We start from the raw sequence: 25,085 nt of genomic DNA, 5'->3' as shown, positions 1-25,085 counted from the left end.
CCTTATAAATGACTTATGTTATAGCTAAAACTTTCAAATGAATGTTATTGTCTAGTAGAGCACTAGCCTTTCTTGACACTCACTTTTAGCCAAGGTCTAGCTTTGAGTTTTCACTTTAATTGGTATATTTTTGTTTAGTTTTAAGCTGACTTGTTCCGCCATTCATGCTGTGTATTTTTAAAACGACGGTTGGATTCGGGTTGTGTATTGGTAGGCTAATACTCAAGGTGTTTTTTAGGATTGAGTGTTGAGAAACCTTGCCAAACCGAGCTGCTGTAGGCTGCTTTCAGGAAACTGACGCACACAGGGGCAGGGTCTGTTGCATAGCTAGCACTGAACTGGGAAAAGTTCTTGTCTGATGTTCATCTGAAGACATTTTCTTTCGCATCTTCTGCTTGACAGGGACGACAGAATGAGATTTTACCACAGAATAACTTTGGCACTGGCAATAATATGCCTTTTTGGGGACAGAGGACTGGGTAAGTTTATTTTGGCATTTTAAGATCAGATGTTAAAAATAGATGATAAACTTAATGGTCTGTTACGGAAAGTGTTTCTAGGTTTCAGAACCTGCGTGTCTTCACGTAAAGATCAAAATAAATTATTATACAATATATAACAAAATGCAATTAAGTAGCCTAACTTTCAACACTGGTAGTTGACTGTCAAATCATCCATGATTATAGGCTACTGGGGGGAAAAATCTATACATTCAGCTCTGTTACGTAGCCTACACAATTAACGTTAAGCTTGACATTTTACTTGACCTTATTTTTGCGCTTTTAATTTGTCAATTTAAAAGGGGGGGGGGGGACCAGTCTGAATAGGCTATTTACTTAAATTAATTAACTATATCAATAATGCCATTAATTAGAAGCTTAATTATAATAATTGTTTTATAATAAATAGTAGGCTATAATCATAATGAATTTAGGCTATCGGAAATATGAATTGATTCTTATTACACATAAGCCTGTTGCTGATTAGAACATTTTATTTCAATAGAAGATATAGGCCTATTGGTCGAGATATGTGGGTTTGATTCACTACAAAGAACCGGCTCGTTAGAATTATTCGTTCGGACTACCCTGCAACGTGAAGCATGGGTTTGAGTCACTAAAAAGAACTCCTTAGAGTCGTTAGTTTGGGAATCAGACTACACTGATCACTTCGTGCAGTACATTCAGTAGCGGTGTTGCGACGTCGCTGGATAGTAGTGCACGAAAGGGTTTTAAATGTCATGAAATGAAAAAATGTCATATACCACGATATTCGTCTGCGAAATTCATATAATACACAATAAAAAATACACAAACAATAAATAAATAACACATAAGATATAGGCTAGGCCTAGCTAGCCTACATAATAAATGAAAACAAAAACCCCACATGAAATCTATTTAATAAATACAATTTGTGCTTTCAAAAAAACAAACAAAAAAAAAACATCATAAAAACACAGAAGATAGCCTATTTAGGAAATCTGGCCAGGTCATTTTTTTTTTATAATTCCCGAGGAGTTTGAGGATGGTGGTAATGTCTGACAGACCTCTCATCTGTCATTCTGTATTATCCCTGAACACAGGAGCCCCATCCAAAGGCAGGTATATGTGGGTGAAATGCAAGCCGGAGGATAAGTACGCAAACTGTGTCACACAAAAGGGCCCCCTGGTGCCCCTATCAGGACAAAGCTCTCGACTTCCACCTTCTGCTGCAAAACACATGTAAGTTGCCTTTTTATTCATATCCATTTTTATTGAGAATTAGTACTGTATTATGGTATGTAGTGTTCATTTTAAAAGCAGAATCTGTTCAGTTATTTCTTTGATGTGTGTGTTTATATCTAGTCAAAACTAACAGGATGCATGCATGTCACTACTACAAATGAATAGTATCATTTGATTAGATTTAGATTCAGTTTTAATAACACAACAAAAATTATATCACCACTATACCTGCTGTCATACCGGAATATGATTATTAGTAAAAAAAACAACAAATAATCATGATTAAGGAAGGGACCTCAGGAGTTGTGTTACAGTTTAATCATCCATCGATATTGTAATAATTTCAATATCTGTATAGGGCTTTTAAAGAAACCCATCAGAGATGCTATCAATGTTAAAGTAGCAGCCAGCAAGTAAACAAATGGGTCTGTAAAACAGAAAGTGTTGTGAGAGACTTTTTTCTACCTACAGGAAGAACTGACTGCTTCCTTATTAAGTATCATATAGAAAAAGGCGGTTAGAAAAGAATCTTTTTTAACAAAATATGCTGAAGTTGTTGAACGTCAGGGGCATTTCCCAAGTCACTCTTATGTCGTGACATATTGATTGTGAAGCCTTACCACATGATTCAAATCTCTGTTATCGTTTTCCTGGCAGTGCAGATTATTTCTGCTCAAAGTAGTTTAGACTATGTCTTTTCTTGGAAATATAAATATCCGTAAGGCTTTAGAGATGTTTTCTCCAAGGTTTTATAATGTCAAATATAAATTTTTAGTGCTCATTCTTACAACTACAATTGTTGTGTATTATATAAGTAGACAAGGCACTAGATATAGCACTCGAATGTTTTATAATTTCTGCCAATCAAACAATATGTGATTATGGTCTTATTGATATCAATGTAACATCAATGTTTTTTTAATTACTTCAAATTTATCTTCAGATTGTGCCTTTTTCTACTCAGCATTTCTCATGCCGAATCACTTCCTTCCACACATCAATCACATTGACGTCACAGCTGTATCTCCTCAAAATGTTCATGACCTTCATAGCCGGAAAACATAATATCTCACAGATTAATGAGATAACTAGAATGCTGAAAACAATATAGAATATTTCTCAGTAAATTAAACGGAGAGTTCTCCCAAAAATGAAGACTTTGTCATCATTTACTCAAGCTCATGTTGTTCAAAACCTGTATGATTTTTTTAAATGGTATTGATTGATTGATTTTGAACACACAAGAAGATACTTTGAAGAATGTTAGCAACCAGTTTCTGGTTGGTTAACAGTTGGTAACAACAATGTTGGTAAACAGTTTCTGGTCCTCATTGACTTCCATAGTAAAAAAAATTTCTCCATACTGTGGAAGTCAATGGCTACCAGCAACTGTTTGGTTTCTTCAAGAAGGTTCATCTATTGAACAATATATTATTCAACAGATGAAAGAAAGTCATACAGGTTGGGATCAACTTGAGGGTGAATAAATGAGAGAAATGTATTTTTGTGTGTGTGTGTGTGTGTGTGTGTGTGTGTGTGTGTGTGTGTGTGTGTGTGTGTGTGTGTGTGTGTGAACTGTCCCTTTAATGCTCCTATTATTCACTCACTCTTGAGGTTAACTGTTACATTTCCCAATATCTTCCCTATACTAAAGTAGGTACTCTAAAACATTGTGCTTGTCACAAGGAATATGCGTTTTTTTATTTAGATATTCCAGTTTGTTTTTAAGTCTAGAGCGGGGAGGTCAGGATGGTTAAGAAATGGACTCCTTATGTTCTCAACAAAATTACAGGAAGGGCTGAGAGGATGTTGGAGCGCTCTTGAACGACTTTGTGCTTTTGTTTCCAACAGATTCCCAGTTAGCACAGAGGAAGCCACTCCTGAGATGGAGGAGCAGTCAGGAGAGGGTTCAGGTAACTCAGACGCCTTCGCTCCTTTTATCAGCATGGATCAGAAGTTGATGAGAGACGCAAGAAGTCCAGAGCAAGAAGTCAACAAGAATGAAGAGGAGGGGTCGACTGAGTTCAGTGGAGACATTGATTACTCTGAATATGTTGCACCTCAAAAAATAGATTGGCTTTCTAAAGAGGATTTGAAAGAGGAAAACATTATTGCATAAAGGGTTACCTTAGATCTCATGTGCTTTTTATTTTTTTGTACAATGTGAACCATACGGGATGCTGCTTTTTTGGTCACAGGTATAATTAATATATATTCTTAAACTGTGACATGCTCTGCAAAAGTTTATTGTATTCCAGTTTGCATTGTAAGGATCTATTTTTGTTTGCTCTTCAACTTTGAAACTTTTATATTATTATTTGTTTATTTACTCTTAATGTCCACAGTGTGACCTATGATCTTTATTAAAACAATAATTTAAATCCATTTGGAATGGAAATATTACTAAATTCAACAGGGGCAACTGAAATAAATTGTTTGGATAGCAAGAAGTAAATTTTGTACAAATATTTTTTGCCATATTGTATTTGTAATATATTCTGAACTTTCAAAAAAAGCATTCGCCTGTTATTTTAAGCACTTTACACCAGAAAAAGGAGGAATGAACTGTATTGAAGAAATGTTCTAAATATGAGATGAGGTCAGCTGTTCAGGCTTCCTGTTTTACCAGAAGTGTATTATCACACTGTCTTGTGCGTTTCCGGACTTACATCTCATGATCGGTTTCTCAGCATCTAGAAGAGTACAGACATAACATTTAGAATCAATCTGTATGTAGAGCAACATTATAAAATTGTTTTCAAAAGGTGCAAATGTGGAATTCAAAAGTATGCCATGTGGTTAAGATGACACACTGCCTTCAGAAACCATTTACACCCACATTTAGTTTCTGTTACCTTCAAAGTTACACCAACACAATCAAATATTTTCCTCGCTTTAGATTCAACACTTGTAACTTTTCAGAAGCAAAAGGAGATTTTCATCTGGATTCAAAGCTGGACTTTCATGGGCCATTTCACATAGCTAGCAAACGCCAGATGTGACTTTATCAGAAGTGGCAGCCACTCTCTCAAGAACCAAACAGATCAGTATCTCCAGTTTCTTCTATTCCAGCTAAAGAGATCTGCAGCTCCATTAGTGTTGTGTGGCTGGCCTTTTTGTTCAACTATGACCATCACTTCATTTGAATGGCCTGGCCTGATATCAGAAGAAGTTTGTGTTGTGCAGCGTTTCATCTGTTGTTGTAACAAGTGATTTCACAGCTTCAAGGGACATTTTTTTTGTTGTTGCCAATATAATTTTGAAGAAGCTCGGATAAGTGTTCAAGTTTAATTAGGCCTTAATGTGTATTAAATTATTATTTTTTTAACACATTTGTATTTGTATACAAAAGAAAGAAAATCATGCTTTTAAATAATACTTTGCAACATGAAAACATGTAGGTTTCTCGGAGCAGGTTTAAAGTTTTGTTTTGTGACCAACAGTGGGGCACGTTGTCACAATGTAACATGCCATTCAACAGTCTACTAAAGGCTTTACAGTAAAATGTAAAAAAAAAAAAAAAGTATAAAGAACTCAAAACAATGAATGAAATTCATTGAATTCAATTAATTGTAATTAAGGCACAAATACAAATTGTGGCACACAAAATTGTCATAAAACTGTTCTGACCATCAGAAATTGTACTTAATAAATGTAATAATTCAGTTATTGAAATAATCAAACCAGACACAAATAGAGTACAAAATAATGCCTGAAAGAATTTTTTTTAAGTTAAGCATTTTTATATTATAACATGAATATATGTAAACTAAATGTAAAGAATTATGTGAAACATAATAATAATTGTTTACTTTACACAAAATATGCTCATACAATGTAAACAAACAAACAAAACAAAAAACTTTTATTTTGAAGTTCAGTGGTGTGGTTGATGTTTCAGCGCTCACTCGCTGTGTTCCCGTCGGTCCCAGTCCGTTCAGCTCAGAGGAACAGGGATCCAGCGGAAGCTGTACTGAGGAGAACTGTTCAAGCTAAAGCTACAGAGCTGAAATGGTGAGCGTTAATTCAGACTGCAATTAATGGTTGAAATTGTTGCACTTAATACACCGCTTGCCTTATTCCCTCTGGAATAAAAGCCCACGATCCTAGTCCTAGAGTGTATCCAGTCCGAAGTAGGCCATGGAAGTCGTGAAGGATTGGGTGGGGAGGCTGCTCATTATCAGTCAGCGAGAAACACTGATAAAACACAGTAACCGGACTCTAGTGGCCTTACAAATGAGCTCTAATGGAGCGTTTGTACATTCTGAGCTTGTTTGAAAAACACTTACATCCACGCAAGTCCTCCAGGACCTTTAAAAACAGCTGTAAAGCTGAAGGTTGAATCCAAACTAGATATCTAGTTCATGGTGTTTTTCACTAAAATGAAGCTATTTGTAAGTTAAGCGTTTTGCACAGACTGGTAAATGTTTCTACAGCGCTTCCTCTCTCCGAATGGATATCGAGCAAAGCAGTGCACATGATACGTTTTTGCACTGCGTCGGCATTTACTTGTATTGGCAGAGTTTATTTAGCTATTCTATAGATGTGATTATATTTGTATAGAGACAGACTGAACAGTTAAGCTAATACCAACATGTGTTAATTGATGTGTAAAATTACTGCGTTAAACAGATAGACTTGGAATGTCGCTGTTGTGATGTAGGACCACAACTGTGTCACCCCTAATAGTTATGTCAAAGTGTTCATAATTTTGAACATAATTTTAGGGGAAACCTAGATTTTCAATATTCTCACATTGAATCTAAACTAGCTATGTGATGTGGGACAAAGACGAACATGGGTTTTCAAGTATCAGATTTATAAAGCTTTAATTTTTTTCTGCTTTTCAGCTTTAATAATTTTTTTAATCATACTTTGTTACCGTGATTTACAGAAGACACCCACTAAAATGCCATTCAGTGTAACAGTTCATATACCAAAATATTTTGTCAGGCATCTTTAGAACAAGAAACATTAGGTGGCATTCAAAGAAATGACATAATTTAAGGATCACAGTGAGTGCAGCTACCAAAACTCCTTCAAACAAAGTTTCTAATCATTTAAAATATAGTACAATTTAGTATGCTCACTTTTTCTTTTACATAGTTTAATAAGCACGGGTCAGATTATAACATGAATATATGTAAACTAAATGTAAAGAATTATGTGAAACATAATAATAATTGTTTACTTTACACAAAATATGCTCATACAATGTAAACAAACAAACAAAACAAAAAACTTTTATTTTGAAGTTCAGTGGTGTGGTTGATGTTTCAGCGCTCACTCGCTGTGTTCCCGTCGGTCCCAGTCCGTTCAGCTCAGAGGAACAGGGATCCAGCGGAAGCTGTACTGAGGAGAACTGTTCAAGCTAAAGCTACAGAGCTGAAATGGTGAGCGTTAATTCAGACTGCAATTAATGGTTGAAATTGTTGCACTTAATACACCGCTTGCCTTATTCCCTCTGGAATAAAAGCCCACGATCCTGGCAAACATGTTTGCAGTGTATCCAGTCCGAAGTAGGCCATGGAAGTCGTGAAGGATTGGGTGGGGAGGCTGCTCATTATCAGTCAGCGAGAAACACTGATAAAACACAGTAACCGGACTCTAGTGGCCTTACAAATGAGCTCTAATGGAGCGTTTGTACATTCTGAGCTTGTTTGAAAAACACTTACATCCACGCAAGTCCTCCAGGACCTTTAAAAACAGCTGTAAAGCTGAAGGTTGAATCCAAACTAGATATCTAGTTCATGGTGTTTTTCACTAAAATTAAGCTATTTGTAAGTTAAGCGTTTTGCACAGACTGGTAAATGTTTCTACAGCGCTTCCTCTCTCCGAATGGATATCGAGCAAAGCAGTGCACATGATACGTTTTTGCACTGCGTCGGCATTTACTTGTATTTGCAGAGTTTATTTAGCTATTCTATAGATGTGATTATATTTGTATAGAGACAGACTGAACAGTTAAGCTAATACCAACATGTGTTAATTGATGTGTAAAATTACTGCGTTAAACAGATAGACTTGGAATGTCGCTGTTGTGATGTAGGACCACAACTGTGTCACCCCTAATAGTTATGTCAAAGTGTTCATAATTTTGAACATAATTTTAGGGGAAACCTAGATTTTCAATATTCTCACATTGAATCTAAACTAGCTATGTGATGTGGGACAAAGACGAACATGGGTTTTCAAGTATCAGATTTATAAAGCTTTAATTTTTTTCTGCTTTTCAGCTTTAATAATTTTTTTAATCATACTTTGTTACCGTGATTTACAGAAGACACCCACTAAAATGCCATTCAGTGTAACAGTTCATATACCAAAATATTTTGTCAGGCATCTTTAGAACAAGAAACATTAGGTGGCATTCAAAGAAATGACATAATTTAAGGATCACAGTGAGTGCAGCTACCAAAACTCCTTCAAACAAAGTTTCTAATCATTTAAAATATAGTACAATTTAGTATGCTCACTTTTTCTTTTACATAGTTTAATAAGCACGGGTCAGAATTAATATGTTGCTTTATTGTTACGTAAATATGTCTGTTACACAGAATGACAATGGAACATTATTTGTCACATATTTTGACATTTTATTTTCACAAAAGTGATTTAAAATGTTAAAGTAGACACTCCACTTGCATTTATTATGCTTTATAGGTTTGTAAAATCACTTTTGTAAATTTAATTCAGTGCGGACACCAAAATGGGATGTCTCATATTTGATCCAAATACAAAGTATGTGAAATGAAGTTGTCATGAAATGAAAATTCACCTTGTCTGTTTTCTAAATGCATGTTATAGTTCTTTTTGCAAATTATACATACATATGTTTTTACTAAATGTCAGACTTCCATTTTTATCACGACTACAATAATATAAAAGAAATACACAGAGTAGAATGTAAATGTAGCCTAAATTTAGCCATCACTCAGCAGGGACTAAAGACGTAAATATTAAATGATTTGTTTAATCATTTAAACATGGTTAACAAAGTGAATTGAAAAAAATAGAATTAACATTGTCATTCTTTCAGAGTTTCCTTGGAGGTCTGTTTGGCCCAGTGTGTGAAATCGATGTCATTCTGAACGATGCTGAAAGCAGAAAAACAGCCGAGCTGAAGACTGAAGATGGGAAATTGGAGAAGCATTATTTGTTTTATGATGGAGAATCAGTTTCAGGAAAGGTGAGCGTGTAGACATTTCCTGTGTGAGTCCTTTCCTAAAGTCTCTTAATTTCAAAGACAACTGACACGCATTGTGTTATGTCACCCCAAGGTAAATATCAATGTGAAACAAACAGGCAAAAGGCTTGAACATCAGGGAATTCGCATTGAGTTTGTAGGACAGATCGGTGAGTTAACTCAACACATTCACTTATTCTCTTTTCTCAAGACATTCATGCAGTAAACCAGCTTCAGTATTGCTGTTCTACTGTGCTGAGATCTTAGGAGAGCATGTGGTTGTCACATGGAAAGGGAGCTAGACTACTCTACACATTTCTGTGAGGGAGGCATCTGTTATGGTGCCCCAGTTGAATTCATTATTAAAGGGGTCATATGATGCTTTTTTAAAGATTATTATTTTGTGTATTTGGTGTAACAGAATATGTTGACATGCTTTCATGTTCAAAAAACACATTATTTTTCAAATACTGTACATTATTGTAGGTCATATATGCCCCGCCTCTCTCAAACGCTTCGTTTTCTACAAAGTCCCTCCTTCCGACAAGCGCAGTCTGCTCTGATTGGCCAGCTGACCCAGTGCATTGTGATTGACCGAACACCGCAAGCACTCGTCGGAAATGTAACGCCCCTTACCATAATTGTGAGCTTCATCTTTCAAAATAAATGTAAAGTTCAAGCCTGAAAGGGGAACAGAGTCGCGTGACAGACACAATGATGAAGCTGGTATGTGTTTGCAGTACACAAGCCATGGTTAAGACAGCTAAGTCCACTGTGATGTGACCCTGTCTCTCTCTCTCTCTCCAAAAATGATTTTTCAAAGTTGTAAATAAAACAAAGATTCTATTTCTGTTTTTCTACAAAATTTCACATTTAATTCAATTAGTTACTTGCAATTACTTGAAACTGGAATTTTTAGGTCTCATTAGTGATTCTGATTGTCTCAGCGATCTGAAGATTGCTGCATGCAATGTATTTTGTTTTCTGTCTAGCCACTGCATAAGTGTGTGTGTCTCCCTTCATGCAGAGCTCTTCAGTGATAAAAGCAATACTCATGAGTTTGTAAACCTTGTAAAGGAGCTTGCTCTGCCCGGAGAGCTGACACAGAACCGCAGCTATGACTTTGAGTTCATGCAGGTGGAAAAGCCATACGAGTCTTATGTTGGAGCGAATGTGCGATTGAGGTTAGTGAAGACTTTGTAAATGTTTTTTTTTTAATTATCCTGGCTAAGCATTAATGAGAAAAATGACAGTATTTTGTCTTTTGACTGCTGCTTTAACACACAGTTAGCCTTTAAAATTTGTCCTGGCTTTAATTTAAACGGTTTTATCTTTTTTCATAAGTCAGACAAGGACATGTGCTTTTCACGTCTCTGCAGGTATTTCCTTAAAGTTACAATTGTGAGGAGGCTGTCTGATTTGGTAAAGGAGTATGACCTCATTGTGCATCAGCTGGCCTCCTACCCTGATGTCAACAACTCTATCAAAATGGAAGTGGGCATTGAAGACTGCCTGCATATAGAGTTTGAATACAATAAGTCCAAGTAAGTGCACTTAGAACTTTACTGTTGATTTAATCCTAGTTACATGAAGTGAGCTGCTGAGTAATTCTGAGTATGTATGGATTGATTGGTTTGATTTTGAGCTAACCGAGGTCTTCTTGCCTGCCAGGTATCACCTCAAAGATGTAATTGTGGGTAAAATCTACTTCTTACTTGTACGGATTAAAATCCAACACATGGAGCTTCAGTTGATCAAGAAAGAAATGACGGGAATTGGTATGATCTCCTTTCGTGTTAAGTTTTATACACGTATATGTGCGTATGATTTAAGAATGACTGTTAAAAGTTATTATTAAAGAACATTTATTGTAGTCCAGTTTCTTTAGCTTTTTATTTATTTTAAACCAATTTCTTTATATACACTACTGTTCAAAAGGTTGGGGTTGGAAATGTTTTGAAAATCTTTGAAACATTTTTGCTCACCAAGGCTGCATTAAATACAGTAAAACAGTGCTATAAAAGCAGTAATATTGTTAAGTATTACATTTTAATAAAAAAATATATATTTCTGTTTCAATCTGTTTTCAAATGTAATGTATTCCTGTGAATTTTCAGTGGCCAGTGTCACATGATCCATCAGAAATCATTCTAATATGCTGATTTAGTGTTTAATAAACATTTTATTTATTTATTTTATCAATGTTGAAAACAGTTGTGCTGCTTAATATTTTTGTGGAAACAAGGGTGTATTTTTTGATGAATAGAAAGTTAAAAAGAGCAAGATTTATGTGAAATATAAATTTTTAAGAACATAATAAAATATGTAATATTAAAATTTTTATTTTTTTTAAAGTGCCCCCAAACGTTTGAACAATAGTATGTTTGTAATTTATTTTTATAAACTTTTCACCTTGTATCCTGTGACATGCCTATCTAGGGCCGAGCACAACTACTGAGACCGAGACTGTGGCTAAATATGAGATTATGGATGGAGCACCTGATTTAGTGTTTAATAAACATTTTATTTATTTTTTTTTATCAATGTTGAAAACAGTTGTGCTGCTTAATATTTTTGTGGAAACAAGGGTGTATTTTTTGATGAATAGAAAGTTCAAAAGAGCAAGATTTATTTGAAATATAAATTTTTAAGAACATAGTAAAATATGTAATATAAACATTTTTTTTTTAAATGTGCCCCCAAACGTTTGAACAATAGTATGTTTGTAATTTATTTTTATAAACTTTTCACCTTGTATCCTGTGACATGCCTATCTAGGGCCGAGCACAACTACTGAGACCGAGACTGTGGCTAAATATGAGATTATGGATGGAGCACCAGTGAAAGGTGAGCAGCTGCTCCACACCATTTTCGGTATCATTTTGTAAGGATATAAATGTAGAGGAGTCTTTTAAAAAGGTTACTTCTACAGAAGACACAGAGTACTAATGCCAGAACATAAATAATGGGCCTCATTCATGAATCACGAACAGAACAAATTTCTGTGTAAACCATTCGTTAAACCTTTCGTGCATGAATCATCACATTCAGTTCAATGCAGGGTTATTGAAGTAGAATCAACTAAATTGCCCGTTTCATTACTGACTTTTCCTCCCTATTGGTCTAAAATGTATTTCTAGGTGAATCCATTCCTATTCGCCTTTTCCTGGCTGGTTATGACCTTACAGCCACAATGAGAGATGTAAACAAGAAATTCTCTGTGAGGTACTTTTTGAACTTGGTGCTTGTGGATGAAGAAGATAGGAGATACTTTAAACAGCAGGTACAGTAGTAATCAAATTTACAGTATAAAATACATTTAATTATCATATAAAAATTGTACACTTTCAGTGTCTGTTTGTCCAGCAAGGTGAATAGAATGCTTCGTATTTTTTTGTAGGAAATAGTTTTGTGGAGGAAGGCACCCGAGAAACTGCGGAAACGGAACTTCCATCAGCGCTACGAGTCACCTGAGCCTCGGCCAAGTCTCTCTGCTGAGCAGCCGGAAATGTGAGCGGGGTCTGGAGAGCAACCAGCCAGGGACACACGTACCTCTCAGTGACCAGTCGCAGGAGAGGAGAACATCTTCCACCCGAACATACATGCAGATCGCTGTTCACATGGTCACCCCTCACAGCTTATGGTGATAAACTGTGCCTGATTTGGCTCTGCCCTCCCTGCCATCTACAGCAAGCAATCTGTTAGTATATAAGGACACTTTTTAGAAAGCACTGGAAACAATAATGTAAGTAATATAGCACATCTTCAAGGTTGCACGCCTCCCTAGATGAAGAAATGTTTTTAAAAGTGCACTCACTGGTATCCTCTATGTTCCACATCATAGAGCGGAAACATAGACCTAAACACATTTTAAAGAGCTTTCTCATGCATGCTAGCTGGTGAATCTGAGTTCATAGTAACAGTTAATAAAGACAATGGGATCCGTTTAAAAAAAAGTTCAAGAAATGTAATGGCACCCAGCCACACTGTATTTGCAATCCACTTAAACGTTGTAAAAAAAATTCTATTTAACTTATTTAGCCATCTTCTCTTTTTTTGTTTGTTCTTTAAATGCTCCTTGTGTTAAAGGAATTCTGTCTTTGAAATAAAAAAGTATGTGTCTATATATAAAATATTTAAAGAGGTTTTGAACTAGAAGCTTTATAAAACTAGGGCAGTTTGTGTAATTATATTGGGCACATGTATTCAACTTGTCAGCCCAGTTTTGAATAACACACTGGCTTAGTAGTAAAAGAGGGTCACTTAGTTTTGTGATCCTAATTAGTTTTGTGAATTTCTGAGATTTGTTGCTATTGATTGCTAAATATCATCTCTGCTGCAATTACATTTCATACTGTCTAAATTGTTAGACACCACAGAGAAATGCTGGAATTTTGTTGTATGCTTTGCATGTCATCCTGCTATAATGTTTCCTATCACAAGGGGATGTTAACATTTTATTGTTGCAAATGTGCTCTTGCATATTTTAAGTGGTTTGTGGATTAAATGTTTATTTTGACCTTTTCATTTTGAAACCGTTTTTGATTTCACTCTAAAACAAATGTATTTTCTTGTTTTAACACACTCATGGAAATGTCTGTGTACAAAGCCATCGAGTGCCCCAATGGAAAAGACACGAGTGTTTGGAGAACTGATTGAATAGTTGTGCTACAGCAACTGAGTAATTGATACATCTTGAAAAAATTGTACATATTATCCAGCCATAGTTTTGTTTATGTGCCGATGTCCAATAAAAATGCAAGTTTATACTTACAGCTACACTGTTTTTTTTATTTATTATTAAAAATATCAATGTCATTACTGAGAGGTGCTAAAAAGCCATCTTTCAAACACCTATCGTGGTGAAAACCTACCAGCTTTTGCTTAACTTTTGTCATTTATTTGCTGTTTTTTGTTTGTTTGCTTTACATAAGTGAGCTTTAAAAAAAAAAGTCATTCAAACGAGTTTCGTTTGCGCTGAAATCAACAATCCTGTTTACAACTGTTTGTACCACATGTGTACTGTCGGTCATATCCCTAAGTAGTTTTCGTTTATGCTTTAAATATTTAAAAGATTTCGAATGTTATAGCAAACGTATTCTCTTGATATCACAGTCTATAATACACTCGTAATCGGTTCCCTAAATCTTTCTAATCTTGACTTTAACACTTGACTCAATAGTGAAATAAAAATACAGGCATTACTTCGGGCACCAAAACAAATCTCGGGTCCTTCTGCACGTTTTGTCACTGAGACGAACTTGACCTCCTTGGGGGCCTTGTCATCATAGGTGCTGGTACTGTTGCTGTAACTATACAGAGTTTATTAACATGAAGGTTATAATATAAATTGTGCGACCGCGACTGTCCATTTTTATTATTCTGTTCGACCAAGTGCACTCTAAAAATGTCGGTACATCGCTGTGTTTACTTATTGTCGCGCTCTCACATCCGATACCGGGTATGTGCTAGCACAGCTGCTGTAGCAAACAACACTACACTGCATCCAACAAGAAGGACATTTGAAAATGTATCAAGTAGACATTCATCTTCAAACAGTTTTTCAAGACCCCTGGACACATCCCTGTTTGTACCGCTCACCGTCAAAAGCGATGAAGTCGCGGACGGCGTAGTCGGCGAGGAGTTGACGCAACCGCTGGACAAAAGTAAAGACCGTGTTATGTTATTAGTATATCATCGATTTATAGATGATTCACTTTAAGTTCTGAGCATTCATATTTGCATCTGAATGTATCTTAAATATACCTCATTCAACATAATTATATGAAACTAAACTATAGATTTGACCATGCAGATGAAATTAGAATACTCGATTATAACTGTTATCAGAAATACATCTGATCGTTGTTTATTTATCCGTTTTAACAGGTGAACTTCTGAAGGTACTGAATAGATTCTACAAAAGAAAAGAGATGCAAAAACTGGCTGCTGACCAAGGGCTTGACGGTAAGAATCGTGGACCCATTATTACTACATGATCTTACATAATTAACATTATATTTGTCAGCCACACCCAGCACATTGTGTTATTATAACTGCAAGCCCATCTAAAAACTATGCACATAAAAGTATGTCAGGAATACTACTGTATTTTGTTTGTTACAAAGCATTTTTGTGATCGTTGTATAATTGTTCTTCAACAGCTCGTCTCTTTCATCAAGTGTTTGTCAGTTTTAGGAAATATGTGCTGGAAATGAACTCACTAAATGCTGACTTGCATATTATTCTTAGTGACATCTGTTGTGGAGCTGGTGAGTATTTACATCAGATATACTAAACTGTCAATATCCATTAGAAAACCCCAAATCTATCATTTTCCTTTCCTCATTCCAGGTCACATAGATGACATCTTCCCATACTTTATGAGACATGCCAAACAGATTTTTCCTATGTTGGACTGTATAGATGATTTACGCAAGATCAGTGACCTACGGGTCCCAGCAAACTGGTACTGAGAGTTTCATCCACAGATTTGACAGATTTCTCATCTGCACTTTCTAAAGTTTTATTGCACTCTACTGTGAATTAGTCATTACACTATTACATATTGTTTTACCAAAAAAATCTTCTGAACATGATAAATGTGTGTTACAGGTATCCAGAGGCCAGGGCTATCCAAAGAAAGATTGTTTTTCATGCAGGACCCACCAACAGTGGGAAGACCTATCATGCCATCCAGAGATTCCTAGCAGCCAAGTCTGGAGTTTACTGTGGACCGCTAAAGCTGCTGGCCCATGAAATCTATGAGAAGAGTAATGACGCAGTGAGTTTCATTCCTCAGACTAGGTTATTTTGGTTTTTAATGTAATTACACATTAGTTGTGAATGTTAGAGCTGCTATGTATGGTTTCCTATTAGGGAGTGCCATGTGATCTGGTCACAGGAGAAGAGAGAATATTTGTTAATCCAGAAGGAAGACCGTCTGGCCACATTGCCTCTACCATAGAGATGTGCAGTGTCACAACTCCATGTGAGTATAGAGAACCAGTATGCGATACCTGAGTTTATTTTGAATGCTGATAGTAATCTTAGGGTGTGTTCACACTTGTCATGTTTGGTTCAATTAAAACGAACCCTGGTGCGAGTGCTCTGTTAGTGCGGTTCGTTTGGGTAGTGTGAATGCTGCCATCCGAACCCTGGTGCGCACCAAACAAGCGGACCGAGACTGCTAAAAAGATGGTTCTCGGTCCGCTTCCAAACGAACCCTGGTGCGGTTCGAATGAAATATGAACGCAACACGGACCAAATACTTCTAAACGAACCAAAAACAGGAAGTAATGACAAGATGCGACGCTATGCGACATGATTTAACGACGCGGAACGAGCGGTTTAACCAAAACAAAATGAGCAGAGGGCAAACGTGGAGCAACGATGTGGTAAAGTGCCTTTTACGAGCTCTTCGTGAGTTCACAGTTGGTGAAAATAAAAACATAAGTACACGCTGCAATGAGCGCGCTTAGTCTAGTAGATGGCATTAGGTGTGTTCGACTTAAAGCGACTTACTTTACTTTTACTTTGTCATTTAGCAGACGCTTTTATCCAAAGCAACTTACAAATAAGAAAAAGTAATTAAAACTAAAAGCTAAAACTCTACAAATACTATATATATATATACACATTAAAAAAAATAAAAGAAATTAAATAAAAACAACATTTCAAAATTAAACATTTAAATGAAAACAAAAAATAAAACTAAAAACAATTCAAAATATTAAAAGAACAAAAGGTATGAGTATAATAATGATTCTAACATAACACTAAGCCAAACACCAAAAAACAACTACATATGTGTATGTACAACCACACACATATACATATACATGTACATATATATTTCATTTCCATTTTGTATGTTGAAGTACTGAAATAACAAATTAAATAATGCTAAAACTTAATAAAAAACCTATATAGACATAATAAAAAACTAATAAAATGACAACATTACTACAACTGTAACTAAAACTAAAATAGATAACTAATACAAATCAAATTTATTTTGAAATTTATGACTTAAAACGTATCACTGTGCATTTAGGTTCAGTATCTTTAGGTTCGCTGACAAAAATGCCAGTGTGAACGCTCAGCGGACCAGGACCAAATGTATCTTTTTCTTTTTTGGTCCAGACCAAACGAACCAAACTACAAGTGTGAACGCACCCTTAAGCAATGTAATGAAAATGCACAATTAAAAAGAGCAAAGATATATTAAATAAAAGTAAATATTAAAAAATTATTATTATTTTTTTTTTTATTTGACTGTTCTTTAATTGTATATTGACTGTAAAGCTACCTTTTGAGCTTATGGAAGTATACTATATAACTAAAACATATTATTAAAGGGTTAATTCACCAAAAATTTAAAATTAGCCCATAAATTACTCACCCTCAAGTCATCCTAGGTGTATATGACTTTCTTCTTTCAGACGAATCCAGTCGGGAGTTATATCAAAATTGTCTTTGATCTTTCAAGCTGTTTCATGGCACTCAGCAGGTGTTGCATGCATCAGTCCAAAAGCACATAATTAAAATGCGCACATCCATAAAAAAAAAAAATGTCTCACACGGCTCCGGGGGGTGAACAAAGGCCTTCTGTAGCGAATCGATGCGTTTTTGTAAGAAAAATATCCATATTCAAAACGTAATAATCACTTGAATCTAGCTTGCGCTCACTGTTGTAAACGGAAGCAGTTCCGGGAGCATGACGTATGGAGGTCAGTGCTGCGCATGCGCCAGTGAGTCTCGTGAAAACCAACGTTTGTTAACAGGAGCAAAAGAAGCAAAGTTTCCTTACTTTAGCAAAAGAAAACCAGTCTCCTCTTGGCTTATATGTGCAACACCTGCTGAGTGCCATGAAACAGCTTGAAAGATCAAAGACAATTTTTAATATAACTCCGACTGGATTCCTCTGAAAGAAGAAAGTCATATACACCTAGGATGCCTCGGGGGTGAGTAATTTATGGGCTAATTTTCATTTTTGGGTGAACTAACCCTTTAATGTTTGAATATTTTGTTTAGATGAAGTGGCTGTCATTGATGAGATTCAAATGATCAAAGATCCTGCCAGAGGATGGGCTTGGACGAGAGCTCTTCTTGGTGGGTTGGCTTTGGGAAGTCACCAGAAACAGTATTTATTTACACATACAGTAGGGTTCGATATATTAGGGAGAAGATTAATCATTTTGGGATTTCTATTTCATTATTTCTTAATTTTTTTCAACAAGAAAAAACAACCTTTAGGACCTAAAAAAATTTACATAATTTTCTAGGTCACTAATCAAATAAGCAAATTTGTGTAATTGACTAAGCAAAAGTTTAGTGCCTTTCGCCTGAATCTTTTATATCGATGATATAATTGAATGAAAACACTTTTTTTTTTATCAGTAAAGAATGCAAATTAGAAGCATTTTCATTAATGGTCTCAGATTATTTGACCCACCTGTAGCTTATTAATCACTTATTTTCTTGTTTGGACTGTGCCCACTCATATTAATCATTAGTTTCTAGTTATTAATAACATTTAGATTCCTTTCTAAATACTACTTTATTAAACTCTAAATAAGATTATGCTATATTTTGATCTGCATGGGCAAATTTGGTTTCATATAAATATGTTGAATGAGGTATGTTAAAGATGCATGCGGCTGCAAATGTGAATTTCCTCTTTCTGAATAGGTTTGTGTGTTGAGGAGATCCATGTGTGTGGAGAAGCTGCAGCAGTTGACTTTGTCACTGAACTCATGTACACCACTGGTGAAGAGGTTGAGGTGAGTCTCAGCAGTTCTTAATAAAAAATGGTTGATTATTGCAAAGTGACTGGACATTAATATTTATTTTGCCTTTGCTTTTTTTATGTTGATGCTTACTATTTGTTCATTTGTTTTGATTATCAAATATTTAGGTTTTTGCCTAATGATGTGAGACACTGAGGCCATTAGTGTGCTTTGACATAAATGCGTTTTTATCTTTAAGGTACATAATTATAAGAGGCTGACCCCTTTTTCAGTCTCGAACCATGCAGTGGAATTGTTAGATAACCTGAAGCCAGGCGACTGTATCGTGTGCTTCAGCAAAAATGACATCTACTCAATCAGCCGACAGATAGAAGTCCGTGGCCTGGAGTGTGCCGTTATTTATGGCAGCCTGCCCCCTGGTAAGAGTCCTTGAGTCAGTTTGTTCAGATGTGTCATAAGATAAATCATCCACATGGTATATTTATGATCTGGTTCTAGTTTATTGAACTTACTGTATTGATATCACATTGCCGCCCTGTCAATACATCACAATAATTTGGTTTTGAATTTTATCTGGAAACTAAACTAACATCTTGACTGGTCAACAGGCACCAAGTTGGCTCAAGCAAAAAAGTTTAATGATCCAGACGACCCTTGCAAAATCCTTGTTGCCACAGATGCAATTGGAATGGGGTTGAACCTGTAAGTAACTTGTTAAAATAACAAAACCAATAACCTTGTTCTACATTTTGACACTTAAAGCCTTTACAAAAAAAAAATTTTTTTGTCTCCCCAAGATTCACATATCATTTTAGTAAACATTTTATATTTTAGTTTTTTAATGAGTTTCCCACCTTGTTTTTGACCCGAGAATTAAATCAGTGGTTCTCAAACTTTTTGAGCCAAAGGCCCTCCATACTGGCGGAGATGTAGTATTTTATACTGTTAATATAGCAAAAGTTCAATAAACAGATTTTTAAAAAAAGAAACTATAATATTAATATATGAAATTAACCACAGTTCATTTTGTGATTCCAGAAGTTTCAAGGTTTTCAGTAAGAATATTGAGAGAAAATACAAACAAAATATGATTTCAGTTGATATATTGTGTTTTGATTGTTTTTTAGCACTTTAATTTAGATTTTAATATGTTATAACAGACAAGTGACTGCATAGAGTTATTTTAAAGGGATACTCCACCCCAAAAGAACATTTTGTCATTAATCACTTACCCCCATGTCGTTCCAAACCCGTAAAAGCTTCGTTCGTCTTCGGAACACAATTTAAGATATTTTGGATAAAAACCGGGAGGTTTGTGACGGTCACATTGACTGCCAAGTAAATTACACTGTCAAGGTCCAGAAAAGTATGAAAGACATCGTCAGAATAGTCCATCTGCCATCAGTGGTTCAATCTGAATTTAATGGAAGCGACGAGAACTCTTTTTATGTGCAAAGAAAACAAAAACAACAACTTTATTCAACAATTTGTCTCCTCTACGTCAGCGTAGCGCCATTTTGGAGACTATCCGCTGGACGCAAATAGCGTATGCTGTTCTGTGTCAGCCGCGCCACAAGCGTTTTCTACGCTTTGATTTAAACGAAAACAGTGTATCCTTATGGCGCGGCTGACACAGAACAGCATACGCTTTCTATTCTGACAATGTCTTTCATACTTTTCTGGACCTTGACAGTGTAAATTACTTGGCAGTCAATGGGACAGTCACAAACCTCCCGGTTTTCATCCAAAATATCTTAAATTGTGTTCCGAAGACGAACGAAGCTTTTAGGGGTTTGGAACGACATGGGGGTAAGTGATTAATGACACAATTTTCATTTTGGGGTGGAGTAACCCTTTAATATGTTAATAATAATTTCTTAATTTAAATACTGTTAAGTTGCCCCCCTTAGGTCCCCTTGTGGCCCCCAGCCCCCTGTTCGAGAAACAATGAATTTAATCTATACTTTTGACCGCTTTGCCTATAAGAAAATATTTTCAATTGCTTTTGCATTACATTTAGCCTTTTGTGTCACTGCACAATGCTATTGTTCATATTTTGAACAACAGTGTTTGATTTATTCAGGATATTCAAGAATACACTGGTTCTTTGCTTCCTTTAGGAGTATTAGGAGAATCATCTTTAACTCTCTGGTAAAACCCAGTGTGAATGAGAAGGGGGAGAGGGAGCTGGACACTATTTCCACCTCACAGGCGCTGCAGATCGCTGGCCGAGCAGGGCGCTTCAGCTCTGTGTTTAAAGAGGGTGAGGTCACTACTATGCAAAGGGACGACTTGCCTGTTTTAAAGGAGATCTTGGGAAAGCCTGTTGACCCTATTGAGGTAGGAATCATTTTATATATTACAAAAGTAGATATGTTGTTTGGAAAAAGGTTTTATTATTTGTTGATTTCTCATCCATTCCTGATGTCAGACAGCAGGATTACACCCCACAGCAGAGCAGATCGAGATGTTTGCCTACCATCTTCCCCAAGCGACTCTCTCAAACCTCATTGTAGGTCTAAATGTTCAACATTATCACAGAATCATTTCACTGACCAGTAATCATCTTTATTTAAAATGCTCCCTGTCCTTTCTATTCCTCTGCACAGGATATATTTGTGAGTCTTGCACAAGTGGATGGACTTTACTTTGTCTGCAACATTGATGACTTCAAATTCTTGGCGGATATGATTCAGCATATCCCTCTGAATCTGCGTTCCCGCTACGTGTTCTGCACGGCTCCCATTAACAAGAAACAGGCCTTCGTTTGCACATCCTTTCTCAAGGTGAGCGTTATAATCTGAGGGAACTACTTGTGAGCTCAAAACCTGAATAATTCACAGCAAAAACGGATTACAGAGGATTAATAGACACTTTTGCCATTTGATCTTTAGTCATTAGATTTGGTTTAGTTAAGAAATTATTTATAATGCAGTGGAAATAGCATGTGTGAGATTTGTCTTGTAATGGAATATTTGGTTAAAGTGTATCAAAATGAAGATGATTTAATAAGATAGTAAAATTTTTACAGTAAATTTCTGTATGGTAACCTAAGTTAAAGCAGTACCTAATATGAAATGGCAATGAACAATATTTGTATAGCAATATATTTTTGTAACATTTTCATGTTTTTGTATCATCACATATAAATTTGTGTTAAACAATATAATAGAAATTAACAAAAGAGTATATAGAATAGAAACAGTAATTCTAACAATCATAATAATATAGTAGCAGTAGTGTAATATAGTAACATTGTTATTTTAGTATTATTAATATACTATGATTTATTTATTTTTTCAGTTTCATTTTAGTTTAAGTATTTTAAGTAATTTTTATTTCAGTTTTAGTCATTTTAGTACTTTATTTCAGTGATTTGCCAATGCGATATTTCTAATGGTTTCATCTAATATTTTTTACATTTATTTTATTTTAGCCTTATTTCAGTTACCGTAAAGTATTTTTAATAGTTTTAATTGACAATGTCAAAGTAAAGTGGTAATTGTATAATAGTATATATATAAATTAACATTGATCTAGTTAATAAATGCTGTAAAAATCTGTCCTCTCTAGTTTGCCAGACAGTTCAGCAGAGATGAGCCTCTGACATTCAACTGGGTGTGTCGACATGTGAATTGGCCCCTGGCCCCTCCCAAAAACCTCAAGGACCTTGTTCATCTGGAGGCTGTACATGATGTGTTAGATCTTTACCTTTGGCTCAGGTATATTTTTTTTTACCCTAAAATTTAACCCAAACCATCTGTAACCATTTATTTACATTGTAGCATTAAATCAGAGAGCAATAATTAACAAGGAAACCCATTTCCCATGATTAACCTCTTGGACTGCTTCCCTCTCGCAGCTATCGCTTCATGGACATGTTCCCAGATGCTAATCTCGTCCGTGATATTCAAAAGGAACTGGACGGAATCATCCAGGTTGGCGTGCATAACATCACACGGCTGATCCGTGCCACCGAGGATCAATCCGCCTCTCCAGCAACCACTACCTCTGTAAGACTTCCTGTTTTAGACACACCATCACTGAGGAGGGGACGGGGGTCAAAGAATCAAAGAAAAGAGCCCAGGGCGACGGACTCTTCACTGAGCTCAAGGTTGCTGCGGGACGGACTACTGACAAAAGAACTGTTACAGCAGCTTCAGAGAGAATGGGTCCGAGAGCAGAGCCAAAATGGAGACGACTCCAATTCAGCAAATAAAGGGAAAAGAAAGAAAAAGTGAACACTAACCTGTGTAACATGGACTTGTATATACTTTTAAAGGATCAAGAGAACAATATGGCTGTACTGCTGATGTTTTGAACTTGTCTCTCCATTGCTGGAGCACTATCTTGCTATAAAACATCAGTTTTCATAGAAAATTAAAACAGAGTGTCAGAAAGAGCCCTGTAACACACCCCCTTTTAGATGTGACAATAAAATATTGATATTTTTAATGGATCTCCATTGCCTAACCATAGAAAAAGGCAGTTTATTCCACAAGACAAGAACCAGAATCAAAAAAACTGCAAAAGAGATCATTTCGGACACCCTCAGGTTCCCATGATCAAAAAAAATGCAAGGCTGCAGCACATGACCTACAGTCCACTGAACCTGTCATTGAAAACCAATAATTTGTATTTACCTTCTATTTTTAGCATGGTTATGCAGTCTGATGTTATTTTAGGAACTCTACTCTACCAATGAAATACTACAGCTGATATGTGGATTGATTTCGTCATTGCTCACCTTACTGCAACAGCCTTGTAGAGTTGAGGGTAGTGTCCGGCTCAGTTTAAAAAAATCTATGCAAATCGGATCTTGTCATATGTTACAGGATCAATTTAATGGTACTGTCTACTAGAGCTGCACGGTTAATCGAAAAAAGATCGCAATCTCGATTCGAACACCCACGCGATCTTGTTTCTAAATGACAACGATTTGTCTGTGTCTGTTAAACCTTTGACAGTCATATCGGAACATTCAAATCTGTGTTGGCGCTGCTGCTGAGTTATGTTTAGGTATGAACCAGCTTCACAAACAGTATTTTCAAGCACACAGTATCATTTCTGTTTTACAATCATTAATATCACAGAAGTACTGGGATAAAGTTTATAGTTCGGATATAAATGATCAAAATGAAGCAAATCATTTATTTTCACTTTAAATTGGCACTTCAAATAGCATCTGTTGTTTACAATGTTGATTACATTGTTTCGCCAAAAGGTGGCGACAAGTAACTTAAGAAAATTATTTGTCATTGAATCATTCATTCAAGAGATTCGTTCAAAAACGCTGTTCCATTCAGTAATGGAACAAGTGATGTATTTATGAGTCATTGGAATCATTCATTCAAACTGTTTTTTTTTTTATTATTCATTCAAATTAATTAAAAATTTTTGAATAGAATAAAGCAATTAATATGTTGTCACAGCCTCTACTAATTTACATGTTATTTTGCCTTTCAGAATTGTGGGAGAATCATGATCTCTATTTGAAACCAAACGATCAAAATGAAGCAAATCATTTATTTTCACTTTAAATTGGCACTTCAAATAGCATCTGTTGTTTACAATGTTGATTACATTGTTTCGCCAAAAGGTGGCGACAAGTAACTTAAGAAAATTTTTTGTCAGTGAACCATTCATTCAAGAGATTCGTTCAAAAACGTTGTTCCATTCAGTAATGGAACAAGTGATGTATTTATGAGTCATTGGAATCATTCATTCAAACTGTTTTTTTTTTTATTATTCATTCAAATTAATTAAAAATTTTTGAATAGAATAAAGCAATTAATATGTTGTCACAGCCTCTACTAATTTACATGTTATTTTGCCTTTCAGAATTGTGGGAGAATCATGATCTCTATTTGAAACCAAAAAAAATCATGCAGCACTACTGTCTACTAATAAGGGAAAATAATTATTGAGTAATTTTTTTTGCAGTTTGTGATTTTATTTTTATATTATTATTATTGTTATTAAAAGTAATGGAACACCTGTTTTTGTACCCTATTTGTAAAAAATTACCTGGACCGTTTTATCTACAAATTGATTATTTTACACCATTGTAAATATCAACTAAAGTGGAAATGCTAATAGCATACTGGGTAATTTTTTTCACGGAATGATCAACACCTGCTTGCTGGACTAAAACTAGCTGCAGCAGCAAGCTACACTTTCACAAATGGTCTCCCACCAGTGTACCGACCAGGCTCTGGCCTGCTTAGCTTTAGCAAGGAACCAGACTCTGCCTACTGCATGCCACAGCTGCGTTCATAGCCTGTGCCTGAATAAAGCTGCTCTAATAGAGGGGTAGCACATCCTGAAAAACTCAATTCGGCCATCAGGATGAGCTACCAGCTTAAACACTGAGGTAAAATTCATATTTAAGGTGGGAATTCGTTACAACAGAATGTCAGG

At 35.6% G+C, this 25,085-nt stretch overlaps 3 protein-coding genes across 3 annotated transcripts; all 3 read left to right on the top strand.

Annotated features, from left to right (window-relative positions):
* Positions 1-311: 311 nt before the first annotated feature.
* Positions 312-4,976, top strand: LOC107601835 (serglycin-like). The gene is made up of 3 exons (XM_016294146.1): positions 312-479; positions 1,586-1,724; positions 3,579-4,976. Exons 1-3 carry the CDS (start codon positions 413-415, stop codon positions 3,844-3,846), a joined length of 474 nt encoding a protein of 157 aa, XP_016149632.1. The 5' UTR covers positions 312-412; the 3' UTR covers positions 3,847-4,976.
* A 651-nt stretch (positions 4,977-5,627) lies between these two features.
* On the top strand, positions 5,628-12,869 carry vps26a (VPS26, retromer complex component A). The gene is made up of 9 exons (XM_016294145.1): positions 5,628-5,741; positions 8,767-8,916; positions 9,008-9,083; positions 9,941-10,097; positions 10,293-10,457; positions 10,585-10,691; positions 11,692-11,760; positions 12,054-12,196; positions 12,314-12,869. The coding sequence occupies exons 1-9, from the start codon at positions 5,739-5,741 to the stop codon at positions 12,425-12,427; spliced, it is 984 nt and encodes a 327-aa protein (XP_016149631.1). The 5' UTR covers positions 5,628-5,738; the 3' UTR covers positions 12,428-12,869.
* A 1,254-nt stretch (positions 12,870-14,123) lies between these two features.
* supv3l1 (SUV3-like helicase) lies at positions 14,124-23,747 on the top strand. The gene is made up of 15 exons (XM_016294144.1): positions 14,124-14,579; positions 14,803-14,880; positions 15,078-15,185; positions 15,268-15,382; positions 15,529-15,697; positions 15,793-15,904; positions 17,950-18,027; positions 18,607-18,698; positions 18,904-19,084; positions 19,274-19,367; positions 20,786-21,005; positions 21,097-21,177; positions 21,275-21,451; positions 22,239-22,387; positions 22,528-23,747. Exons 1-15 carry the CDS (start codon positions 14,321-14,323, stop codon positions 22,904-22,906), a joined length of 2,292 nt encoding a protein of 763 aa, XP_016149630.1. The 5' UTR covers positions 14,124-14,320; the 3' UTR covers positions 22,907-23,747.
* The last annotated feature ends 1,338 nt before the right edge of the window (positions 23,748-25,085 follow it).

Source organism: Sinocyclocheilus grahami, unplaced genomic scaffold, assembly GCF_001515645.1.
Source record: "Sinocyclocheilus grahami isolate Dianchi unplaced genomic scaffold, SAMN03320097.WGS_v1.1 scaffold313.1, whole genome shotgun sequence".
NCBI classification, from domain to species: domain Eukaryota; kingdom Metazoa; phylum Chordata; class Actinopteri; order Cypriniformes; family Cyprinidae; genus Sinocyclocheilus; species Sinocyclocheilus grahami.
The sequence above is the reverse complement of the archived record's forward strand: the minus strand, read 5'-3'. Positions and strand labels throughout refer to the sequence as shown.

Excerpts from the sequence above, each read along its gene's own strand:
- vps26a (XM_016294145.1), top strand. Across the intron at positions 8,917-9,007 it reads GAGAATCAGTTTCAGGAAAG|GTAAATATCAATGTGAAACA; the intron begins GTGAGCGTGTAG and ends TGTCACCCCAAG. Across the intron at positions 9,084-9,940 it reads TGAGTTTGTAGGACAGATCG|AGCTCTTCAGTGATAAAAGC; the intron begins GTGAGTTAACTC and ends CCCTTCATGCAG.
- LOC107601835 (XM_016294146.1), top strand. The coding sequence starts at position 413 with ATGAGATTTTACCACAGAATAACTTTGGCACTGGCAATAATATGCCTT. Across the intron at positions 480-1,585 it reads TTTTGGGGACAGAGGACTGG|GAGCCCCATCCAAAGGCAGG; the intron begins GTAAGTTTATTT and ends CCCTGAACACAG. Across the intron at positions 1,725-3,578 it reads CCTTCTGCTGCAAAACACAT|ATTCCCAGTTAGCACAGAGG; the intron begins GTAAGTTGCCTT and ends TGTTTCCAACAG.
- supv3l1 (XM_016294144.1), top strand. The coding sequence starts at position 14,321 with ATGTCGGTACATCGCTGTGTTTACTTATTGTCGCGCTCTCACATCCGA. Across the intron at positions 15,186-15,267 it reads TGACATCTGTTGTGGAGCTG|GTCACATAGATGACATCTTC; the intron begins GTGAGTATTTAC and ends TCCTCATTCCAG. Across the intron at positions 19,368-20,785 it reads ATTGGAATGGGGTTGAACCT|GAGTATTAGGAGAATCATCT; the intron begins GTAAGTAACTTG and ends TGCTTCCTTTAG.